The 17,583-nt window shown below is 46.5% G+C and overlaps 2 protein-coding genes across 2 annotated transcripts; one reads left to right on the top strand and one right to left on the bottom strand.

Moving 5' to 3' along the window:
• Positions 1 to 38: 38 nt before the first annotated feature.
• LOC116494425 (glutamine amidotransferase-like class 1 domain-containing protein 3A, mitochondrial) lies at positions 39 to 4,074 on the bottom strand. Its single transcript, XM_032196324.1, has 4 exons — positions 3,942 to 4,074; positions 2,112 to 2,283; positions 1,262 to 1,463; positions 39 to 653 (listed from the first exon to the last, which is right to left on the bottom strand). Exons 1-4 carry the CDS (start codon positions 4,047 to 4,049, stop codon positions 461 to 463), a joined length of 675 nt encoding a protein of 224 aa, XP_032052215.1. The 5' UTR covers positions 4,050 to 4,074; the 3' UTR covers positions 39 to 460.
• A 2,794-nt stretch (positions 4,075 to 6,868) lies between these two features.
• LOC116494479 lies at positions 6,869 to 15,422 on the top strand. Its single transcript, XM_032196394.1, has 9 exons — positions 6,869 to 6,929; positions 7,673 to 7,786; positions 8,621 to 10,306; positions 10,874 to 10,973; positions 11,776 to 11,924; positions 12,094 to 12,206; positions 13,754 to 13,843; positions 14,687 to 14,809; positions 15,252 to 15,422. The coding sequence occupies exons 1-9, from the start codon at positions 6,869 to 6,871 to the stop codon at positions 15,420 to 15,422; spliced, it is 2,607 nt and encodes an 868-aa protein (XP_032052285.1).
• Positions 15,423 to 17,583: the final 2,161 nt, after the last annotated feature.

Raw genomic sequence — 17,583 nt, 5'->3', positions numbered from 1 at the left:
CGCATGTAAAATACATCTGTTTTATTCAGTACCAGAATCGCGTTCTTTTTGCCACTAATTCATCCATTCTGTGAGGTGGCCGTGTGTAGGGAGAGATGGGTTTATAACAAATCTGGGAAGCAGACCAATTCCTGCTTATGGTGATACATCGGGACAGCCATGGCATGGCTGAAATGACCGGGCAACTGCTCAGAACCAGCAACAGTGGTTGCATGTGAGCCCACTGCGTGTGACACTCCAGTTACTGCCAGCTCGTGATCAACGCAGTAAGTGGCGTGTCCTTGGCAAAGCATGCCAGTGCTTACATTGCTCCAGTTCTCCCTCCTCAGGGGCTACCAGTGGGCCATGGGGGGAAGAACTCCGAGCAGCAGTTTGCCTCTTGACATGTGGGTATGAAAGGGGAAGTGCAAGGCCTAGCGCCTGCTCTCCAGAGGAGCTGGATTCTGTGGCTTTGTGGCATTCAGGCAAGTCTGACCACTTCTTTCACCATTTTTCCGATACCATCGTAGATTTCGTGAATGGGGGCATTGCACATGAAGGCACTGGTGGTCACCAGCTTGTTCTTCGCATCCACGTGAATTTCAGTGACATGTTTGTTCACATGCTTGCAGCCAAGTTCCTTCATGGTCTCAGCAGTCTTTGCATAAGGCCATCTAGAAGAAGAAAAGAAAAGAAACCCTGTGCGGAGGAGCTGTCATCGCAGAGAGAGATCTGAAAGAGGCCTGGAGTGAAAAGCCTGGTTGTGCCTCGCAGCAACAGCTGCTAGGCTGTTATAGAGATAAGATGGTCCCTTCAAAAAGCCTGACTGATAAGTTGTAAATCTTTTCCCATCAGAAGAATTTCTCTAGGACTGTAGAAGCCAGAAAGCCTCCAGATTACAGCGAGTTAAAAATCTGAAGTGAAGCCAACATAAAGCCTTGATGTTCCACTATAGCTGTTCCGCTGCTTAAACGCACCCTCTAGACTTTTCCTTTTGGTTTGGTTTCTTCACCAGCTTCCTAGCCTAGTGGTTTCATCATAGTTTCTTCCCTGCTGTTGGAAGAATTTGGTCACAGCTTTCATGGATGGGTAAGGACAGATGAACGGGTAAGGACAGATCATATCCCTACCTCTCATAACACTACCATGTGTTCAGCAGCCATCTCGTTCCTGCCTAGGATCTGCTGAACTTCTAGTCAGTGGTCCTATGTATACTGGGGAGAGACTGCCTTGCTGTGATCTCCGTGGTGTGATTATACATCAGCACCGCACAGTTACTTACTTCTCACACTCTGTGTCGTGACCCACAGTCAGCTCGCAGCCGGGGAAGATTTTGGCTGCCAGCACTGGGGAGATGCAGCACAGGCCGATGGGCTTTTTGGCAGCATGGAATGCCTTCAGGACATCCTCCACCTCTTTGGATACTGTGCAGTTCTTGCCTTGGGTGGCCCAAGTACTCAGATTTTTAGCCACTCCAAAGCCACCTGAGAAAAAAGAAACAGAAAGGTTAGTACTCCAGGGCAGGATTTTTGTTGGATATGCTTTGTAAGAATGCTAAAATGGATTTGTTGGATGGAAATATTTGCCCAATGTTGACAGAAGAAAGCTAAACCATTGTGAGCCACTGAAGATTCTCGTTTCCTGACTGCCATGAGAGAAGAATCCAAAGCACCACCTCTGCTTCTAAACAGAACCGAACTGGAGAGGTATCAGTGCTGTTTCACCCTGTCATGGTGGGGCACGCTGACAGGCTTTCACTTGTCTTTTAGTCCTCACTCCAGGCTTCATCAATTCCCACTGAAATCATTTGGTCATACTTTCACCGAAGAATCTTTCAAAAAAGATCAGGCTTTTCCCTTTTGAGTCACCCCCCTCTGTGTCCCAGCTTCTGCTTCTCTTCCCCAGAGGGCAGTGTGTCGATGAGGGATGGGACAGCTTGTTTCTGATGGATGTACATGTAAACACAGATGGAAGATGGCCATTCTGCCGGTCCCATCTCTCAGCTTATCTTCTTGCCAGTGCTCTGCCCAGTTCCTGTCCAGCCCATGGCTCCCATGCCATTCAAGGCTCATGAATATTTAAGCTGCTCCCAAGACCCCAGGCGTGCAGACCCCACGTGCTGTCCTTCCTACCTGGTATTATTAGGGCATCCAGCCCCTTCACGTCCAGCTTAGCCAGGTCCTTGATGTTGCCTCTGGCTATTCTGGCACTTTCAACTAACACATTGCGCTTCTCCTGAGTTGGCTGTCCTCTCACATGGTCCACCACATGCATCTGGTCAACGTTAGGAGCATAAACCTCTACCTGAGAAGGGAAGGGAAGGTCTGTTATCCTTCAGACATGCATCCTAAGCATGTTAAAGACCACAGGTAGCAAACTAAAACGCTTGTGTTTCTTGGTTAGGAAAGAACTTTGCTGAAGATTTCAGTGGCCTTCAGGTTCACTTCTATCTGATGGTGGCAATAGGAAGGTATTGTTATAAAGAGGGAAAAAAAAAAAAAAAGAAAAAAAAAAAGCTGTTTTCTAGCTTCTGCACAAACATTTACCCCCACCTTAAAGCGAAGGAGGGTATTTGGCAGAGGCTATAGCCCACACTGCTTATTTTGGGGGGGGGGGGGCTGAAGTGATGGAAAGGGAGCAGCAACCCCTTTCCTTCGTAGGAAAACAAGTCATTGCAAGAGCCACATGTGAATCCCATTTCTTAATTTTCCACCTTCATCCCAAGCAATCACCTTTTGCTGCAGCAGCCCGAGTGCTGCCTGCACACAGCTGGTCATCCCATACGGGTGCTGAGCACCCAGCAAGCTGCTGTCAACCCACCACCCTCAGACAGGACTTTGAGTTTCTTCTCCCCGCCCGCTGGCTTCCCACAGGCAGAGTATTTCCCTCTCAAGAAAGCGTCTCGCCTTCCTTCTGAATTATTTCAAGCTCACGCGCAGAAAGGAAGAGCGGAAGATGGCAAACAGGCGGGTGATGGATTTGGTGGCTGTACACAAAATTTGTTTCCTCAGGCAAGCAGAAGCGAAAATTAAAAGGGTGTGGGGGAAATGATGCCCGAGTTTCCTCCACTAGAGGTCCCTGCCAATCAAGGGATGAGTGCAGGGCAGTGCTCTGAGTGTGCCAGCCGAGGGGAAGGCAGGGGGAGAGCCACGGCAGCTCCGGACAGAGGGAAAAGAAGAAAAACTACAGAGAGTGGAGAAAAGTTTTGGACAAGTCTCAGCTTTAGTCCACGAAGTGAATACACACTTTGAAGGCTTTGGAATTGGGTGGGAAGGCTCTGCAGCACGTGGAAATCACCACTGCACCTTCATATTCGGCGGAGCAGCTTGATTTCCAGATCTGTGGGCAGCTCAGAGCCGAGGTCAGTGTTACCCGGGGCTTCTCTCCCTACTCTTTGACTCTCTAAGAGTTGTTGTCACTGATTGCATATTAGAGCTGGTGCTTGAACACTTTTCCCCCCTTTCTCCGATCTAACTCACAAGAACTCTATTTTCTGCGTTCATCTTATTTTCCATTTTAATCCTCAGTGCTCCAAAAGGATGAATTTCAAGCAACCGGAGTCAATAGTAGCCTTTGAAACAGAAATACCAGAGAAGAGAAAGAGGAAATGCAAGCCAAAAATAGATTCATTTCAGAAAGTTTGTTTCAGAGGTTGTGTAGCTGGCAGAATGGTTGAGCTCTGTGCTCAGCACCCGGGCAATCCTCTCACACAGCAAATCTGGGAGAGCAGAGCAGAGAGCGGGGCATTGTCCCTGCTTGCTGTGGCAGCCCTGACACCGTGCTGCTTGCTTTGACTCCAGTCATTGACTCTTTGCAATTACCCCAGCAGCAACAGGGAGCTCGTGGTTTGTCGGGCAAGATGCAAAGCTCCTTACAGCAGAGTGCTTTGTGCGAGGGGAGGGCGAATAAAAAGCAGAACAAGGGCAAAAGGATGGGGCAGAAGCCTGCCAGGTGCCTCTTACCTGTGCCCCCTCCCTGCTGAGGTGCACCAGCACAGCGGAAGACTCATGGATCTCACTCCCGTCGTACACCCCACAGCCAGCAAGCACGACAGCCACTTTCTTCCCCATGGTCACAGGCAGAGCAGGAGGAGTCCCCAGAGAGTCCCAATTTGCTGTGCATCTCTGTGCCCTGCCTGGAGCCTTTTATAGCATGATCCCTCCCCCAGGAGCAGGTGGGGCCAGGAGGGTTGGGCTGAATTTCTTACTGGCAAGGAGGTTTTATTTCCAGTGCCACGGGCAGGGCATGTAAATATTATTTGTTTCCTCAATTGACTGCTCCCTTGCAGACCTCCTTCCCAGCACATTGTCTCCAAACCATCCCCAGCCGACGCGACCTGTACAACAGAGCAGCTGTGTTTTTCCTTCTCGGCTGTTGATTTTCCATTCTGTTTCAGACTAAAGCAGCAAATTTTTGTGCATAAGATGGCATCACAGGGAGCCAGCCCACAGCAAGTATTTGAGCCAGTGCAGTTCCTCTCTGTGCTCCATTTTTAAACCCTACATTGTACCAGCAGCCTCTGTATTTTAACAGCAAGGTTTCATTTTCTGACTTTAAACGTGCTCAGCCTCCCGCCCCATCTTTGAAAAGCAGAAGCTTTGTGCCCAGCTTGTTTCCTGGCCTTCAGGTCCTGAGTTAAAAATGAATAATGTGATTCTTCATTGACAACACCATCTCTCTAAGAACGTGACAACATCATTTACCAGGAAAATGGCTGCAAGAGCTGGCAGACCCCTGACCTCGATAGGGATACCTGCCTGCAAGATTCACAGCATGCGATGGGGAAGTTCCCTTGCTCATGTGGAAACCCATCTTCCCTTGTCCTTGATATGCTTATACCTGAGAAGATTATGAACCATTTTCTTTCAGCTTTGCACTGTTGCAATAAATATAGCCTCTTAAGGCTATCTTGCCATTCTTTAGAGAACAACAGAATTGAAGCAACTTGGGGGAAGAAAGTTTTTCAGAGATAATTTATAAAAAAAATTTCTCAGGTCTGTCATATTTGGAAGAGACGTGAAATATAGCCTGTGTATAATGAAATAGTGTTTTGGCAAGTTCCTTAGTCATAGCAGGCATGAGGAAGGTACTCTTTTCTGATATATGTGACTTCATTTATTGCATGCATCTCCTAAAACTGATTAAAAAGCTGATTAAAAAATCAGGCACCATATACTCACAGCTGCTGACTATACAAACAGGAACAAAAACCACCTGTTTGGTGGGTGGAGAAAGGACTTTTATTATCCAGAATGGGAATTAAACTATGAGATATGTGGAGAAAATCCCCAAAGCCTTTTCCCTGCTGTTTGGTTTCATATCTGAGGTATTCTGAATGTGATTTAGAAATGCATCGTTTCCTCTTACTTGAAAAAACAGCTGAATCATGCTGCGACTTGAACATATTTCAGTAGTCGAATAGTTTCTTCCTCCTTCAGCTGATTAGAGACCAGTCCCATCATTGATGGAACAAAGATCGCTAAAGGCTGATATTTAAACAAACTTACATTTTCCTGCAAACCACATCACCGAGCTCTGCATGTTGCAAACTGACTGTGTTGGTTCCCCTCACTGAATTCATTGTTTAGGTGTAACTAGGCAAAACAGCGTTGCTCCAGTGCTTCCTCATGTGACCAGGTCTATCTCAACAGACATACTGAGCCTAAAGATCAATCTGCAACAGATGTATTCTTGATAGTTTATACTTTTCGGCAGAGTTTTTTCCATTCTGCATGGGAGTACCTCCACACCTCAATACCATGCTTTAATCTGTGTTAATATTCTAACAAAGATGAGTGTGAAGGAACCCTTTTCCCCAAAGCTCTTCTTCAAGGTTATCCTTCAAAGCAGAGAAGAAACCACGAAGGTTTGGGAGCCAATGTAGGGATCCAGGTGTTCAGGGGAAGGAAAACACCCCAGTCCATGTGGCTCAGCAAGCAGGAAGAGCAGCATCTTTTGGCATTAGCTGTGGATCCAGTCTGGGACTGTTCTGGATTCCCCCCTGATGTGTGACTGACATGATCTCATCACAACCCTGGGCCACTGTCCACTGCTTTCTGTGGCCTCCTTCATGGGTAAAGACCTTTATGGCCTGATCACGTATTCTCCATGGGTCCTTTATATCACCCTGGGGATACAGCAGCAATTGTGGGAATGACTGGTACTCACTTCACTGCCTGCACAGTTCTCCTGGAAAGCCAGCAAGACTCTTCCAGATTTTAAGCTCACACTCCTCACTCACGAAAGCCACTCAGGAATTAGGAGGAGTTCCCTGGGAGTGTGCGCAGAGAGGCTGGATTAGATAGGCATGGAGCGGCACATGGACAAAAGTCACCTTTAAGGGAATGGTACTGAATATGCCCTGGGCTTGCCCAGCACAGGACGGTGGTGCCAGGCATTCATAGCTGTGACAGGGACAAACAGCAGGACCACAGCCGGTGTGAGGAGAAATAACTGGTCCCCGGGGAGCTCCTGGGCTTGCAAAGTACTTGTTTGCTCCAGCAAGATGGATTCTTTAAAAAACCCTTAATTTTAACCAGTGTAATTTCCATACTGGCAATAGCAAAAAGGCAGTAATAGTAATAAACCATCAGCGTTATTTTTCAAGTGTCTTTTTTAACAAGGGTTAATCAACAGTAAAATTAACAGGCCCCTGGAGGGAGCTACCAGCAGCCCATTCTGACTCACAGACTGAAATTTATTGCAGCAAGAAACTCATTTGCATTTCCTCCCGCATGCAGAAAGGCACACTAACAGAAGATGTTTGTAGGGAAAAGGGGTGGAGAGCAGGGAGGAACACAGGCCAGTGAAGTTGGTTTGGTTATAAAGAGCTAGGGAGGAAAGAGAGGCAGCATTTCAGCCCGCATCTGGGTCTTCAGCGGACTCTGCGATGGCAGTCAGAAAAGCTGAGTCACTGCATTACTCCATAGGGCTCTTGGGCATTTCCGCAGGTAGGGATCGAGTCTTCTTGGCATGGGAGGATGGGGTTGGGACTAGCTTTCATGGACAACCCCCTTTTTGAAGGGGCTAAAACGTCTGTTTGTTCTGAATCTTCTCCGCTTGGGTAAAACTTTTAGATCCGGAGATCCCTCTGCCTGGTTCAGCAGCCAACAAAATATTTGTCTTGGCTTTAAAACGCTGGCCTGAATTCTTGTACCCAATCCATCTTGAGTTGGAAGCAAATCAAAACTTTTTGATAGTCATTTTCATAAATGATTTTTATTTGGATGCGTTTTCCTCTCTTCCTTTTCTCTCTCTGTCTTCCCTGCTGCTGTTTTCTGTGTTCACTCCCTTTCTTTTCCTCCTTTGCATTTCATCTTTCTGAGTGCTGCTGCTTTTCAGTTTTAGGCTAGTTTTCTGTAGTTACAAGGCTTATGGGATTGTCTTCAGAGTGTGTGTGCTTGTCTGTCTGCCTTTTGTATAACTGGAATCTGAGATCCATTTTTTACCTTTATCCAACAATGGCGGAGCACTTTCAAACACAAATAAGTTCAAGTTTCTTAAAACTGGGCACCCAGAAAGAGGTGACACAAACCAAGTTACAACACCCTCCCTCTAGATCTCATTATTTGCAGATCTTGCACTGTTATTTTTTTCACTTTTCCCTGCTCTTGTCACTCTGGTTCTCTCCTGTTTTTTAGGGTCCAGAGTTTACAAGCTCTTTCTCTTTTTCCACCTCCCTTCTCACACACAGGATCACTCTTGCTGGCAGTGCATTTCTACAGTATACCCAGTGCAGCCCCCGTGGTCCCCAGCACAGCTTTAGGAGTCCTTCTGTTGATTTTATCATCACTTTTGGCGTATGCAGGTAAGACTCGGAGGGTGGCCAGCTTCAAGGCCTCCCCCTCCTATAGCTTCACAAGTATTTGGTCTGCCTTGCCAACAGGTTTATAGGAACTGTGTCAGCTTTGCCAGACCACTGATCCATTCTGCTTGGGGAATCAACACACACACATTTTTCACAATCATTTTTTTCAATCAGCACATCACATTTTTCCTGTATAAGTAACCAAAGAAATAAATGTTAGTTTTGAACAAATGCTCCATCACAATCTTTGAGAGTTTTAACAGAGTGAATAAACTCTCTCTGTATGTAAGAAATATGCTAAATGAGAGTGAATTTATATGCTAAATGAGAGTGAATTTCTCTAAAAACTGTCCCCAAGCTTTCTTAAATTAGTTTAGGCATCTATGGTTTGAAATTGCTTGTCAATATGTGAGGCTAAGAGGAAAAAAATCTCTTATTATAACAAAGTCCATGCTCTTTAGAATGAATGCTGAATTATTTCTCCTTTTGTGACTTGGAGCAGTGAGAACACGAAAATCCCAGGTTGGAAGCTGGTATTTTTTCCACTACAAATCAGACAGCCTGGGAGAGGCACAAATATTTGTGAGTTCACACAGTTCTGAGGGAGTCTTTATAGTCATGTCTACACTGTGTAATTGGGCACCGTGCGGACTGACCCAAGCTCATTTTAGCTCTGTCTGAAATCATGCAGGACCTGTGCAGCCACATGCTTGTGTTGTAATCATGGTTCCAAGACACCATGTGCTTGCTGTAGCACAGCTGCCTATCATAAGGGTGGCTTTCCATAACTCTGTCAAAATCACAGTTCTGCCTGTATTCCCCTTTGTTTCGTAGGAATTCGGAGAAGCCAAAGAGATGCGTCCCTGTTCTTGTCCCTCTGCCTGACCATCTCAGTGTTCTGGTGCGGCTACGGAGTGGTCTTCATCCTGGAAGGGCAAGGAGTTTTGAACGACACCGGTGATTTCCGCAATGCCTTGGTGCCTGGCCTGGTCACCTTTACTTTGGCACTACTCATTGTCGCCGTGGTGGGCTTCCTTAGCAGAGAGGTCATCCTAGCTCTGATTGCTTCTGCTGTCTCGCTCGCCAGTGCTCATGAAGTTGCCATGCACTACAGCACGTCTTTTGGTTCCTCGGCCATGGCTTGCAATTATATGATTGTCTGCTTGGTTGGCGGCTATTTTGCTCTGGGAAGGATTGTTTATTTCCTCTCCAAAGAGAAAATTGCCCTCCCTGGCACAGATCTGGCCAAGAATAAGGCCCATGAGCAGCTCCAGCCCACCGGTGGTAGCGTGAATCATTTTGCGGTTTTCGGTGTGATCCTGAACCTGCTGTCTGCCAGTGTCTTTGGCTGCAGGCTCCTGGGCGTCACTAGCAAACTTTTTATTGGACAAGTGCCCTGGCTGTGGGCAGCTGGGGTCTACCAGATTGGAGTCTGCGTTTTGTCATACCGTGCAATGGATGTACTGATGGCTACCTTCTTTGGTTTCACTTCCATCCTGAAATTTACAGGAGGCTATTGCCTTCTGTACCCAGTCTGGCAAACAGAGGAACCATCCTTCCCTACTGCATTCCTCGTGGTTTTTTCAATTCTTTTTGCTGTCTTGGCCCTTTTCCTCACTCTTAAGAGCCTGGCGGATGGCCTGTATTTGCTGTTTTATGTGGCCTACTGCATTGCATTAGCTTGCCGTCCCAAGGGGTTTTTTGAAGGCGGACCCCAAGGTGTGGATGTGGCCATCTTTGTGGCCTCAGCCTTGATGGCTCTGATTCACCTGTACAACGTGAAAGCCAGCACCAAAATCCCAATAGGGCAGGGTGTTGTGAGGGCCCTGCTTGCTCGCAGCAGTTTCCTGAAGCTTCGTGAAGGGGCAGACCTTCACACTCCCTACCTAGGGTACTCCAAGTACGCCGATGCAGAAGTACTTGGCTATGCGTGCAGCGTCCTTGCTTCTTTTGCTATTACAATGACAGGGGACCCACAGGCTCCGCTCGCTACTGTTGTAATCCCGTGGGTGGTGGTAGCTGGTGGGATCCTTAAGTTTCTAGGTGGCTCAGTGGCCTTTGCCCGGGGTAAAACCCTGGAGAGCAGTGCCTTCATTCTCTATGCTGTCATGTGGACCATCTGGGGCTTGGCAAGGTATGGTGGCCTCTACGGCACGACCAGAAGCTTCCACACAGCAGTAGGCATCATTGCTTTCATGCTTTTCAATGGCTTCATTGTCTTCTGCACGCTGTTCTTAAACATCACCTGGTTCTTTTACTCCCTCGCTTTCTTGCTCATTGCTGTCAGCTTCCTGCTGGATGCCGTCGGTGCTCTTCCAGTCGGCTATGACATTGCTGCTACGGTCATCTTTGGTCTGGTCAGCTTTTACTGCTTCCTCTCTGCGCTTTGCAGCAGTGTCTTTGAGGGTTCCTGCTTACCGATGGGTAGGCCCCTTGTGCAGCTCAGTGGTGTGGGGGGAGGAATGACCAAGTGCCTTCACCTGCCTGCCAGGAAAGCTTCCTCAGTCAAGAGAATTGCAGGTAAGGGAAATGTATAGGGGATAATGTGGGGTGGAGGGGTAATTCTGGGAGATGTTGTAGCAGAACAGTATTGAAAGGATGTTTTTCCAATCCAGATGTGGAGATCACAATAACCTGATTGCATTTTGACCAAGTGGGCCAGGTTACAAATGTCTTTTGAAGCTGAACACACTATGTGGGAAATAGAAGCGGTTCCTCAGTTTAGCAGTGATTTTGCTGCTGTCTGTTTTGTATCATATCCCTGTCTGCTCATCCAATATGTGATACACAAATCCTCCAGGCTAGTGCTGACAGACAGTTTTGTACAGAGAAAGCAAGGTGCTTGCTATTCCCACAGGGCTGAATGACTTCTGGCCCAAATGAATGTGGCTCAGATCTCCCCTAAATACCAGACCTCTTCTTGGATGAATGCTAGAAAATTCACTGTCAGAGGAAATACTGTGTTAGTTGGGAAAATGAGATACGAGAGCACTGAATTGGCTGTTTTGTCTGTGACAGCTCTTCCGTGAATTACAGCCCCTCAGTTCTAGTCACTGAAGGGATTCTGCCCTGTTCACATGTCAACAGATATCCTGAAGAGCGGAGGGACTTGTGGCATCCCCACAGATACTGTATATGTGCTTGTGGCAGCCTGTAATCGGCCTGATGCTGTGGAGAAAGCTCACCGGTAAGTGTTTGTCTCGCTGCCCCACTGAAGGTTTCCCTGGCTAGTCTGAGGAGGCCACAAGGACATACAGCTGATAGTGAGTCCTGGACTGAGCAGCTGCCCAGAGCCAGGAGACTTATAGCTTAGCCTTCCTAGGAACAATAAGGTGACAAGCTTGGGGAGAAGATACAAATGAGAAATGGAGACAGTTGAGCTGGAATTTTCTTACAACAAACTAATGGGACAGAGGATAGAGTCCGGTAGCTTGGATATCACAAGGAAACTCAAAGACCAAGACATGTCAAAACGGGGCACCCCTTCTCTATATTTGTAGATACATGTTGTCACAACCAAAATCCCTCTTTTATTTAACAAATGTCTCTAGCTGTACTTTTTTAAGCAGCTGGGACCCCTCAGAACTTAGGCAACTGGGTCTTTTACCCATTACAACACAAGAAGCTAAGACCGTGATTTGTAATTTATGATCAGGAGCAGTCATTCACATCCCTTCCTTTCAGGTCAACTATTGAACCATCCTACTTTTATTACAGATGGCTGACCTGTAGCAGAGCCCACACCCTTTGTCTAACTCTAGGCTGCTCCAACACAATTTCTTTTTGAGCTTGAAAATAATCATAGAATCATAGAATCATAGAATATCCTGAGTTGGAAGGGACCCTTAAGGATCATCAAGTCCAACTCTTGACACCGCACAGGTCTACCCAAAAGTTCAGACCATGTGACTAAGTGCACAGTACAATCTCTTCTTAAATTCAGACAGTGTAGCTTACTTCCAAACTCATTTTTCTTGCCCCCTTTACAGCTCCAAACGCCAGGCTCAGGAGCGCCCCATGTCCCTCTGGATTTCTAGCCTGAAGCAACTGGAACCTGCAAAGCATTTGTTCAGCCCCCTCCTCTGGGACTTCATGGAAGCTGCCTGGCCATCTCCTATTAGCTTGGTGATTCCCAGAGGTGAGGAAAAGCTTAGTTTCAAGCTCTCTGGAGAGCACTGGCTTTGGAACTCCAACTTCAAGTCATGCTTTCCTGCAATGCCACGAGCTCCGTGGCAATACCTGTGGTAAGACCATCGCGTGAGGACGGATGTACATCTGTAAGTGCTGTGCCACTCTTCCTTGTGCAGGTGCATGGGTGGACTTCCTGGGGATGAAGGACTCTGCTAAATACGTCGGTACCCCTCAGAGCATTGCCATCCGCATCCCCGATTGCTCCGTCACCACACACCTCATTGACCTGGTGAGTGGTCAGGGCGCACTCATCCCAGCACCGCTGGCAAGTGGGGCCTGCCCTTCGAATGCACAGGGAGCAGACGTGGGGTCAGCCACCAGCGCCCAGTTCTTCTGGGCTGCTGCAGGGGTCAAGGACAGAGAGACTGCAGCACTCAGCTCACTCTCCTGCTGGGTGTTGGCACATCACCTCTCTTCACCTTTTTTTCTCAGAGCAGTGAGGACGATAGCATGTTCAGAGTGGTTTCTGGGGAGTGAAAAGAACTATACTGAGTAACTCCCACAAGAAAAATATCATTAAGGAAGAAGGGATGAGTTATACAGACAGCTGGTAGCTGATTTTACTGCAGAAGAGAGGCTAAAAGCAAGAAAACAGACCACCAGATCAGAACACCAGAAGAGATATAATTAACAGACACATTGTCTGATTTCCTGCCTTGAACATTTTTGTTGCAAGCACAGGCTTGTTTGAAGCCAGAATAACTTGGGAGGTTCCCAAACGTAGAACAACATCAGTTACAGCCTGGACTATGTTCTGAGCATCCCTGCTTCATGACTTTACCCAGGCAGAAGCTGCTGAGCTAACAACCTGGGAGAACATGTCTGTGTGTTGCTGTAATGCTGGGGTGAGCACATCAACATTTTGGGTGCCCAGACATGTGGGATTAGAGCCCGTCCTATCCTGCTATAGCTTCAAGGTTATTACAGCGCTGTGGGACAGATGCTGGCTTGTCCGTATGGGTCTCTGATCCCTGCTTGGGAGAAAGCTGCTTCTGCAGCATGCTGCATGACCTCTTCTTGGCAGCAGCAGCAGCATGCGAATGCACGATCAGCTGCAACTTACTGGCATAAAACCTGCAGAGAAAGCACGGTAGGAAACTTTCTGCTGCAGTGCTGAGCGCTGCCCCCGGGCTACCTTGACACAGCTCTGGATGAGAGCATGTTGATGCTGCTGCCTGGTGTGCTGAGAGGCAGTTTTCTTCCACAGTCTTGCTTTTAAAATGCTGATCTTTGGCTTGGCCAGTGGCAACCATGCTCTGGGTGGAAGGAATTGCATTGATAGGCTGCTATTCCCACCTGCAGGAGCTATAGGAGGTGTATTACAAAGAGCAGTGGATACAGCCCCATAACCTTGCTAGGTTATAATCTTGAACGAAGGAATTGCTGTCCCTTGCACAGCTCAAATCCATGGTTAATTGCTGTATTTCTGGGCTTTGCCAGAGAAACTGTGACACCCTGCTTGTTCTGCTCCCTGCTGCATTTCTAGGACAGGGATTGTACCTTTTAGGCGATTGCTATTGCTTGAAAATAAAATGTTTTTCCTGATTCAACATCAGGAAACCCCAAATCAGCAGGGTCTTAGTCACTCACGCAGTTTTGGAGGGATTTGTCTCTTCCAACTTTAGTTGCCTACGCAGAAGGGGTGTTTACCTGGGAGAGTCACACTGAGCTCTTTATAGAGTCACGGGGATTCGCCAGGGAACTTCACATTTCAGCTCCTCTGTTTTGTACCACAAAACATGCTCAGGGCTCTTGTTTCCATCTTCCTGCCACCAGGTTGGCCCCATTGTGGTCACGTCAGCTAACCCGACAGGAGAGGCAGACACAACACACCACAACCAAGTGTACGCCAAGCTGGGAGATAAGGTAATGGAGGCTTTGCGTATTTTCAGCCCAGTAGGTCCCCAAAGATACAGGGACATGAGAACACACTCATTCTGTTCCCAGTAGGCAAGTCAACAAATGATACCAAGAATATAGGAGAGCGTGTAATTAAAAAGATGTCATTGTCACTCATGTTGGTGCTAGACTGAAAGAACAGCATAAAATTAGAAACTTTTATGGAAAACCAAAATGCTTCTATTTGCTACAGCGTAGTTAGGGCTTGGCAACATGAGTTAGTTCATCTTCCAACACAGGATGTTATGAGCAATAAAAAAAGATGCTTCTTTGTGTACAAGCAATAAAACAACTGATGCCTGAATGCGTCAGGACTCCAGCTACCATTGGAGATTCCCATCTAAAGCTGAGGCTGGTCTAAAACTGGCACCAGAGCTTTAAAACGTTTCTGGCTTTTAGGTCTTTTGTAAGTTCTGGAAGTACAATAGTCATGGCCATTCAAACAGCTGTCTTTTCACTGCTAAATCCTGAGAATACTAAACTTATGAAAAAATATTAATGGCAGATGATTTTAAGGCAGTTTTAAACAAGAGGCAGTGCAAATCTCCCACCACAAACTCCTAAAAAAAAAAAAGGTTTTCTACAGATCTGATTTTGGATGGGACTCCCTCATCTGGTGTAAACCCATCCCATAGAGCTCTCTCTTTGATTTTACTGAGTTCATTCATTCCAAATTCATCAGGTAGTGGCTACATGGGGGGGTAGGAAGGAGCAGAGCTGCCTTTAACAGCTGTCTGCTGTTGAGATGTGGAAGCTGTCATCTCTCAGCCTATGTGCCTGAGCTTGCTGTGAAATTTTGCTGCCTTTCAGGTGGATGCAGTTCTTTGCGATGGTCCTTCCCCAGAGAATATTGCCTCTACTGTTGTGGACTGTACCAAAATTGACAGTGGAAATATAGGATTCTTCAGAGTTGGTATCATCCCCAAGTCTCAGGTAAAATTAATCCTGATCTGATTTCTGCTCTCTTTTTCTCTCTGCTTTGCACATCTCCATTAAGTGGGTTTCAGACTGGGAGTTCCCTGGTTCCATAAAGAAATCTGTGATAGCACGAGGAGTTATCATAATCTGGTATGAAAGAGCAGAAAAACAGAGCTCCACGTTGCCTGTGTCCTGGTCCTGCAACCATCACTGCACCTCTCTGTGCTTGGAGAACATCTTCCATGCAATGTCAGACTGATTCATTCAGGGAAAGAGCTCTGAGATCCAAGGTCTCTGTGCAGCAGGCTCTCCATTTACACCTATCCCCAAGACCTTTGAGTAGACAGTGTAACCCCAAAGATATGCCCAAACAAGCAGCTTGAAAAAGAACAGGGCATATTTAAATACCTGGAGAATAAATTAGTAACCTGCTTACAGCTGTGTTTGTTAATTCCAGGTGCTGCAGATACTGGAGCAAGTGCAGAAGAAATACTCATTGGTTCCTGGCAGTGGTACCGGGACCCCAAAAAGCCAGGAAGAACACCCAAACCACAGCCATGCCGTGCGAAATGGGGTGGGCACGGCTGCCCCGGTGCACTCCGCTGATGGGAACCACACTCGTCTCTGACTCCATGCAGGTCAAGCAGCTGCATGCTCACAAGGGAGGTGTTTGCTGGAAAGTGGTGTAGAGGTGAAACTGGGGAATGGGAGAGGTTTCCCAGCTGCGGGGGTGACTTGTTCACCTTTGGGTGCAGTGCAGAGCTGACTTATAAACTACATTCGCTCAGTTTGTAGAAGTAAAATTTTCACTTATGGAAACTGCCAGCTTTCACTGGCATGACAAAGTGTTACATCAGTGACTGGCCCCAAAGTAATGGAGCTTTTTTTTCTTTTCACTAGGAGTTAAGGCCTTCTGATTGGGGCAGAGAATATCTTGAAGTACTGCACAATTATATGTTAGGGAATAAACACTGCATGGAACTAGAAACGCGTGAGGGAGAAGGGAAGGTGTATTCAGGTCACATGTTGGTGCATACAGTGAACTTCTTAAACATAAATGAAGCCTTGGGAGCTGGGGCTGTCTTTGGTGTATCTTCTCCAGGTAGAGGTCACAGAGACCAACACTAACCACAAGTGCTGTTATCTGAGGTGCCATTTTCTGTATTTCACAGTCAGTGTGAGGGTGGAATTACCATTTTGATGACTCCAATAGTGTCTCCTTAGAAGTGCTGGAGCATTATGGAAGATCCTCCCTTCTTGTTTTATCTTCTGCAGAGTATGGATTTCAGAAGAACTGCATGCACTGCGTTTGAAGATGCTAGAAGCTAGTCTGTTGCCTTTTAGCATAACTGAACATACTTCACAGTACATTTCCTCCAGAGTGCAGACTTTGTACAAGAGTGGTAACTGACCTGGAGGAAGTAACAGGAAGTTTCAAACCAACACGAAGAGTTTTCTTTGGCAAAATCTGCCTGGCCATGCAGTTAGTGGCTTGTTTAGCCTCTGAAAACTGTTGATATTACTCTTACCTGACTCAGGTGCAAGGTGCTGATCAAACTGCAGCTGAAACCAATGAATAATCTTATTGATTTCACCTGAAGTGCTATTGGAACTTGAGCATAAATGCTGTGCAGTCAGAGAAGCTAAACCTCTGTGAACTGTGGCAAAACTGTGCCTTCTCAGCTTGTTCTTTACAGAACTGGCTCTCTTCCTGCAGAGAAAGAAAATGTCAGATAATTGAGTTTGTGAACTCATTTTGCCAGTCCACTTACTGTATCTCTTTGGTGTTTATTAAAACTGACTTACAGAAATCAATAAAATATTTTCAATAAACTGTCATATGTCACACAGGACTGTGCTACCAACTGTGGCAAAAACATGGAAAAAACTTTGCAGGTCATGGTTTTATGGATTTCAGCATTTTGGGGTTTCTTAACTGTGCACAAATGATCTTACAAGTGAATGAAATCGCAACATTTTCTAGGGGGGGAGAGAAGAGGGAAAGGGAGAATAATACCTAACCTCAACCCCCTGGTGCCACCTTCCTCGCTGAGAAGTGCTAACGAGTTCATAAACACCAAGGCTGAATTTGGTTCCTTTCCTAAACCAACTTTTAAAAAAATTTTACACCAAGATCTGAGGGAGCATGGTAAGGAGTATTAATCTGGAAAGGAGCGTTACAAAGCCTTTTGCCTTGGAAAACAGCCCTGTCTTAAATATGCTATGGATGCTGCTGCCCTGTGCTGCATGTAATGGTACCTTCAGACCAAGTTAGGTGATCTTTAAGGTCCCTCCCATCCCAAAACATTCTATGATTTTAGTGTACCAGAGATTAAGAGCAGTTTAAGAAGTTGAATTCTTCACAAGATGCCTTGCCTGGATCCATTTTTTCCTCCTTCAGTCTTTATCTGTGGTGCCTGTTACAGGAATTGTTGATGCCAGTATCAGGACGCTGGGAGAACAAGGCAGGGGACCACTTCAGGTGCAAGACAGGGAAAGACTTCAGTTAAGTTCAATCCTTTCTTCACCCCACCCACACCTCTCCCGTGTCCAAGCAAACTGGAAAGAAATAACTTAGGGAGGAGGAGACATAGACAGAATGTTTCAGTTAAATCAAGGAAAAAGAATTTGTAATATTTCCAGTTTTCCCAGCATTCAAGGTGAAGCAGAACATTTTTAAAGAAAAGTAGAGAGAGAAAAAAAGCCTCTGTTACAAGAAGCAAATCCAAAATACTCCCATCAGAATGATTTGGTCTCTTTCAAAAATTTGCTGAAAAATCATAGATCAA

Source organism: Aythya fuligula, chromosome 13 (assembly GCF_009819795.1).
Source record: "Aythya fuligula isolate bAytFul2 chromosome 13, bAytFul2.pri, whole genome shotgun sequence".
Lineage (NCBI taxonomy): Eukaryota > Metazoa > Chordata > Aves > Anseriformes > Anatidae > Aythya > Aythya fuligula.
This window is presented reverse-complemented; position numbering and strand designations above follow the sequence as displayed.